This window comes from Mesocricetus auratus, unplaced genomic scaffold (assembly GCF_017639785.1).
Source record: "Mesocricetus auratus isolate SY011 unplaced genomic scaffold, BCM_Maur_2.0 Super-Scaffold_100027, whole genome shotgun sequence".
In the NCBI taxonomy this organism is placed as follows: domain Eukaryota; kingdom Metazoa; phylum Chordata; class Mammalia; order Rodentia; family Cricetidae; genus Mesocricetus; species Mesocricetus auratus.
The window spans coordinates 2,153,727-2,160,705 of NW_024429208.1; the positions used below are offsets into that span (position 1 = coordinate 2,153,727).

At 48.0% G+C, this 6,979-nt stretch overlaps 1 protein-coding gene across 1 annotated transcript; it reads right to left on the reverse strand.

Annotated features, from left to right (window-relative positions):
* Positions 1-203: 203 nt before the first annotated feature.
* LOC101834602 (H-2 class II histocompatibility antigen, A-U alpha chain) lies at positions 204-6,096 on the reverse strand. Its single transcript, XM_005086856.4, has 5 exons — positions 5,943-6,096; positions 2,106-2,354; positions 1,064-1,345; positions 656-819; positions 204-495 (listed from the first exon to the last, which is right to left on the reverse strand). The coding sequence occupies exons 1-4, from the start codon at positions 6,025-6,027 to the stop codon at positions 665-667; spliced, it is 771 nt and encodes a 256-aa protein (XP_005086913.1). The 5' UTR covers positions 6,028-6,096; the 3' UTR covers positions 204-495; positions 656-664.
* Between the last annotated feature and the right edge of the window lie 883 nt (positions 6,097-6,979).

The window sequence follows — 6,979 nt, forward strand, 5'->3', positions numbered from 1 at the left end:
ACACCCTACCTCCCTGGCGCCTGACTGGAGACGGATGACAGTGGTCAGAGCTGGGAATGAAAAGAGAAAGTTCAACCTTTGTTAAGATTCCTGGGCATTCTATGGCTGTAGTTGATTGTTTCTGTGTCACTGGGCACAGGATTATATGGTCCTGGCTCCAGTGAGCTCCAAGATGAAAGACAGGAAAAACAAAAACCAGTAACTGACTCAACAAAAGGTGATTTATCGGCTTTGTACAGTTACTGAATCAGGGCCACTGAGAGATTCTACAGTAGGTATGATTTGAAAGATGCCAAATGAAACAGAACAAACAAACAAAAAACCCAGGTCAGGGGAGAATTCAAGGGTATGTGAGCTGTGAGGGGAACAGTCACAGGTCCAAGGGAAAAGTGAGACGGAGGACACCTGGAGAAGACAACGTGATGAATTGGGCCAGGAAACACTCCTTGCCAGGTCATCCAACTCACCACCGCTGCCCTGGGGAGGGCCACACTCCTGCAACAAAACAGACAGGAGAGGGATGGGTTCCAAAGACTTCTGAACTGTGATCACGCCATGCACAATTCAACAATGTTCCAACTGTGATTTCATCAGTCTCCTCCTCCCTCGCTCCCCACTGTGTGGTGGCTTCAGCTCCCCAAACACAAACCCTCACCTTTCTTTCTTATAAGGGCCCTGGGTGTCTGGAGGGGCCACCTGATCGCAGGCCTCGAATGATGTAGATGGTGCCCACCACGATGCCCACAATGCCCACGGACAACCCCAGGGCACAGACCACAGTCTCCGGCAGCTCTGACACGGGGGCTGGAACCTCGGGTTCTGGGAAAGGGAAGATTCTGGAGTCAGGAGGGAGTGTGTTCATGTATGTGTATACAAAACGGCCCCTGTGAGGACAGACGTCAATCCACACAGACTTTGGGGATGGACTTATGGAAGATCATGAAGTCTATCATTAAAAACTCTTTAAGAGTAGAAAATGAATTTTGTCACCAGAGCCAGAAGACAGACTTCTAGAGATGACAGTGCACAAGAAAGCGCAGGAGCAGGCAGAATTCACACAAACCCCAGTGTTTCAGCATCGGCTCGTCCAGGCCCCAGTGCTCCACCCTGCAGTCATAAATGTCATCATCAGAAGGGATGAAGGTGAGGTAAACCATCTTGTGGAAGGAATAGTCATTGTTGAAGAAGAAGCTGGTCTCATAAGCACCGTCTGTGACTGGCTTGCTGTTTCTCAGCCACGTGATGTTGACCACAGGAGGGAAGATGTTGTCCACGAAGCAGATGAGGATGTTGGGCTGACCCAGCAGCACAGGGGACTTGGGGAACACGGTCACCTCAGGAACCTCTGGAAGGGAAATGGCCTGGCTGTGAATGGCTGGCATTCTGCTCATCTGGTGAGGGAGCCTCCTTGCCAAGGCTCGCATCCATGATGATGAAGGAGCCTGAGCTTCCTCCTGCTGGGAGCTAACGTGTAACTGACTCCACTTTATCCCGTGCCCCTCTCTCTAGGGTGTTAGGAAGTCTGTTGGAGCCGCTTTGAAAGGCTCAAGGAGTGCATTGTGGGAACAAGAGCTTTGTGTTACACAGAATATGTGATTTGTAAGGAGAGAGGATGAGGGTGATGAGATCTGGGCATGCCTTGGAAAGGAGAGTGTAGGAGGAAACAGTGTACCGCCATTAACCATGTGACTTACTAGAGGCGCACACAGATGAGGCAATAAAAGGTCGGTTTGCTGCACCACTAACCACACCCACTTTAGGCATGACTAAAGACGTATACGGATGTAGGCAGTGAACTACGTCACTAGCCAGGCCTACTTTTTTGGCATGGCTAGGGGTGTTATGGAGGAAGGTATAAAAGACTGAACAGCAGAAGTCTAGCTCTCTTTTTCTGGCTTTCCGGCTTCCGGTTCGGTGGTGGAAAACTACTCGGCTCATCTGGGTTACTTGTTTGTCTCTTGTGAGTAATTTCTACAATAAATACTTATTTTTACTTTCAGTAAGTGTGCCGTTTATCGTTGCAGCATCAGGAGAGGGTTTTCTAGAGCAGAGGCTCACGTTCCCCACCAGGGAAGGGAGGGAGGAGTTGGGTGCTGAGCACTTACTGTTGGTAGCTGGGGTAGAATTGGTCTGTTTCATCAGGATGTCCAAGTTCTGCTTTGCTGCAGCTATAGCTTGCAGTCCTCCCTGTGGGTCAAAGCTTGCCTGCTGGCCAAACTCAGGAATCCTCCAGATCGTCTCCTTCTTATCCGAGTCCACATAGAACAACTCATCGCCATCAAACTCAAACGTGAACTGGCCATTGGGTTGTTGAGACTGGTAGAAGTCTAAACCGTAGGCGCCGACATGGTCAGCTGGTAAATTTAGGTGGAAATGGGAAAATAGGAAAAAATAGAAAACGGAAAGAAAAGGGAATGTTATTAAACATAATGATAGAGAATACTTTTTAAAATAGCATGAGCTTCATTTTTTGGTACATTTCCATCACCCAGTCCCCACTACCCCTCTCAGTGTTGGCTGCAGTCCAGTCTTTTCCTCTGTGACATGTGTGGCAGGGTGTCATGTGTTTGGTTTCTGCTATCCTGACTGCCTTGGTCACTGCCTGGCACACTAGCTCGCAACTGAATGGAAGAAAATTTCAGGTATTCTGCTTTCTTTTCAAAGATTCAGTCCGTTTATTTCCTTCTCTTATTAGCTTTAGTGTCCATACGTTAATAACATATCTATTACATTTTATTTCTCTTCAAAAAAAGGACATTTTCCACACAAGAAAACTTTATGTTTTTAACAAATAAAAAAGCATATAGAATCTTATAGAAAGAGAACAATGACACAATTACAAAATATATAACTACTATGTCTACAGTTCCTGCATTGTTAACTGTGGGGACCTACAGAACAGTTTTCTGACTTCTTCTAGAAGAAATAGAGACTTTATTAGATTATATGCTTCTGTCAAGCCCTACCTCTTGCCTTTTCCAAATCAACACTGACATTCACTTGCAGATTTGTGGTGAATTAAAACTTTTGCCTCCAACAGCGAGCATGTGAGAGAGGCCACACTGAGCAGTCACCAAGCAGGCAATTCCACCCAAAGAACACCAGATACACATCATTGTCAAGGCATAGATAGTATCTAGTATTCATCTTTTCCTCCTTTTCATTTATTGAGTTTCAGCGAAAGCCAGACATAGTGCTGTGTAAGGGGTAACTGGCTGGTGAATTCTAGACAAGCTGAGTATGTGCACAGAGTATGCGCAGTGTGCTGTGGATGGCTGTGGACAGGTTACAGTCCGGCATTCTGCACAAGCAAATACCAATCAAAAATAACGGCACCACCCTCTCGTGGTCCTGCTGTTAGCGGGGGTCTCTTTTTCTCATTGAAATAAAGGTTGTTGCTGGTTTTCAATTTGCTGAAACCTCCTCTGCTTTGACGGCTTGCGCTCGGTTTTAATTAATACATTTCCAACAACACTATGACTCCCCCCCCCCATCTCCTAGCCATGATTGACTGCTCCTCTGGCTCCTCCCTTCCCAGGGCGATCATCTTGGTTGGTATAACCAGCCCTCCCCTCTTGCCCCACCACACAGACACCACAGCTCCCCCTCAAAGCTTTCTTATTCATTACTAATAAATCTTTTTGATTCCTTTTCCAAATGTGGTCACACAGCACGTGGTCTAGCAGGTTTTTGTCCTGGGTCACAAGAGCTGCTGAAGACACTGCACGGTGCACGGCCTCCTGCGGTTACAGTTTCGACCTCAGCTGGGCCCACTGTGCTCACCATGGCCGTTCTGCCTCCTGACCTTGGTCTGATCTATCACCAGGCGGCACACTTCCTAGGGGCAGTGTAAAGAGAAGCTTTTTCCTTGAGAGAAGCCTTCCCGCCAGCCTGGTTCTAGAGCCGCTTGAGTCCCAAATAAACACACAGGAGGCTATATTAATTATGAAGCTGTTGGCCTTGCTTGCTTCTTATTGACTAGCTCTGACTTAAGTAATTACCCCATAATTGTTAATCTAAGTATATCTCTTACCAGAGAATGGTTCCGGGCTTCCTACCCCCATGGTGTTACATCTTGTCTCTCTCTGTTTCTCCTTCCCAGAGTCCTTCTGGACTCCTACTCCCTCCTATCTTGGTTCCCTATTGGCTCAACAGTGCTTTATTGACATAATCACAGGACCTCCAACATCAGAGCAGGGTGACACTTCCTAGGGCCAGGACACTTCCTAGGGGCAGGACACTTCACTTTCTTGGGGCAGGAATCTTTCTAGGGGCAAGATGACACTTCCTAGAGGCAGGGTGACACTTGCTGGCACAGGCAGCAGTTTTTATATTTCAGCTCCCACATCTTAGCTGAGCAAGCGCTTTACGAAGGGGAGCATTGGATGACTACTGCCAGCTCTGAGGACCACGGACACTCTGGGAATGACTGACGGGTGACAGAACCATGTGAAAGTTGGGATCAGCGATGACCAGGCCTGCATTAAGACAAATGAGCCCCATACATTTGGCTTTGGGGCCCCTCCTTGGTGAAATACTGAAAGTCATCTTTTACATGTAAGACAAATGTAATGCAGGCTGGGTTAAAATCAAAGCATTTCCTTAGACCTCGAAGTTTCACTTTTTTTTCTTTTAAATCCAAAAGAAATGGGTTTTGTAGTTCCTCAGAACCCTGCCCACTGCGCCTGTTCACGCCCGACTCCCGCACTCCAGTGCGACACTGGGGACAAAGGAGCCCAGCTCCCCGGAGAAGCGGTGACGCTTCTGCCTCCCCACAGAACTGGAACGAGGGCGGCCATGGTTCACGAGGTCGCTCCATCCCTTTCACTTCCTGTTTCAAACATTTGGCTTTTCAATAGACATTGTACACACGGCTACTGCTAACATCTGTAAAGTGTCACAGAGTTAAGGAGGGATTCTGGAAGAGGACAGGAATCACACAGAGAGTGGCGGGGGGGGGGGGGTGAGGGCGTGGGCAACAGAGGCCGAGGGGCCACAGCCTCCTGTGTCTTGTGTTTGCCTGGGTCGCTGTTACAGACTGTCAGCAGATGGCGGGGTAGGGCAGACAGACCTATATTCTTTACTTTGTTACAAAAATGTGAAACTATGTCTGGAATGGAAACCAGGGGAAATTGACATTTACTAGTGCATTAAGTAGTAAAAGTCTCACTATGCAGCCCAGGCTGTCCTTGAACTCCCGATCCTCCTGCCTGGGCACCTAAGCGATGAGACAGGATTTCTCTGTATTGTTTTGGAGGCTGTCCTGGAGCTAGCTCTTATAGACCAGGCTGGTGGAGCACGCCTTTAATCCCAGCACTCGGGAGGCAGAGGCAGGCAGATCTCAGTGAGTTCGAGACCAGCCTGGTCTACAGAGAGAGTTCCAGGACAGCCTCCAAAACAATACAGAGAAATCCTGTCTCGAGAAACAAAAACCAAAATAATAAAAAATTGTTCCAAAATAATCATTTGCCTAGGCCACTTGTGAGGTGACTCACGAGGAGAGCAAGATTCAGGAGGATTGTCCGATTGTCCCGTACAATGGTTGATCCCTTTTCTTACCCCCTGCCAGTGCCAGTTCCTAGCATAAGCATTTCCCATACATCAGTAGACTTGATTCATGGAACTGTTTTTTTTTTAAGATACACTACAGGAGATGGGTATGAATGGCTTCAGAAACTCAGAGAAAATTGAGAGTAACAGTTCCTGTATTTTTAGTAATGAAAAGTCACCCATTCGTGGACACGCTCCCAAGTCTTGGGACAACTCCGTCTCTCGAAGAGCCCTCCATATTTCCCTCACTGGACTCACCATTAGAACCATGGCTTGGTGAGCACAGCTCCACAACCAGAGCCTTCTGAAGACAGGGGTCACATCGTTGTTAGACCTCCTACTACTGAGAATTTGTATCTCTTGATTTCCCATTTCCCGGCTGGGCAACTCACCCTTGATGTCATCCTCACCCCCGCAGGGGCTGAGCACGGCGATCAGGGCGAGGGTCCCCAGAATCAGAGCTCTGCTGGGCATCATCCTCTTCCCTGGGTGGTCTCTGCAGCTGCTGTCCCGAGTCCTCAACTAGAGTGTGTGACACCAGCCCAGGAGGTCTGACACTAAACCAAACCCCCGCCAGACCCAATCAGAAAATTCCGTCGTGATGACGTCACAGTTGCCAGGTGCAGAGCTTGCAGGGAGAGGCCTGGAAGAGGCAAGGGGAACTCCCTGCCTGGCTGGAGCCTGTGCTCAGAGTGGACCCCAGGGAATGCCCTAGGAAGGTGGGAGGCTCCGCGCTGGACTTTCTCCCGTGCATGTGTGTGTGGCTGGGAAGAGAGGAGGGAATTTCTGAAAAGCCTTATGGATAGGTGAACCCTGATAATAATGGTGCTCTTCACAATTTTCTGGGCTGTATGGTTCCGGAAGTCTCCTCTGAATTCATTCCTTTCCTGTGGCTTCCAGAACCCAGACACCCAGCCACTTTCTGGGGCTCCCACACATGCGTTAGCTGGTTTTGTCTTTTCTTTCTTTATTTTTTATAGCGTGTACAGAACACTCCAGATTGTACGCTGACCACCTACTCAAGGGGTCCCCGCAGGCGGTGGCCGGTCAACCAATGCCTTTACTCTTTCTCCTTGTGTAAACCCGGATGGGGAGCCTTCGGGACCTGTGGCCACCATCAGGACTGCAGGGTGTTTATTCAGATTTCCCCCTTCTTTTGAATAATCTTCATGCTATGTCTAAAGGAAGTTTCAGGACACTGAACACAATAGGAAGTTCTGGCTAGCTCGACTACTCTTAAAATATTTTTGAATCTAAGAATGTTTAATCAAATGTTGAAAGGTATTCTTGTAACTTAGAAAACATTTTGTTCTCCAAACACTGGGTTTTCCAAATTTGTTATCCTTTTATGCGATTGTTTCAGATAAATGTGAGAAGCTGTTGGTTAAATCAAGGCAACCTCGAGGGTTCTATTCTTCATAAAGACTGA

Excerpts from the sequence above, each read along its gene's own strand:
- LOC101834602 (XM_005086856.4), bottom strand. The coding sequence starts at position 6,027 with ATGATGCCCAGCAGAGCTCTGATTCTGGGGACCCTCGCCCTGATCGCC. Across the intron at positions 1,346-2,105 it reads TTCTACCCCAGCTACCAACA|AGGTTCCTGAGGTGACCGTG; the intron begins GTAAGTGCTCAG and ends TTTCCCTTCCAG. Across the intron at positions 820-1,063 it reads GCCGATGCTGAAACACTGGG|AACCCGAGGTTCCAGCCCCC; the intron begins GTTTGTGTGAAT and ends TCCCTTTCCCAG.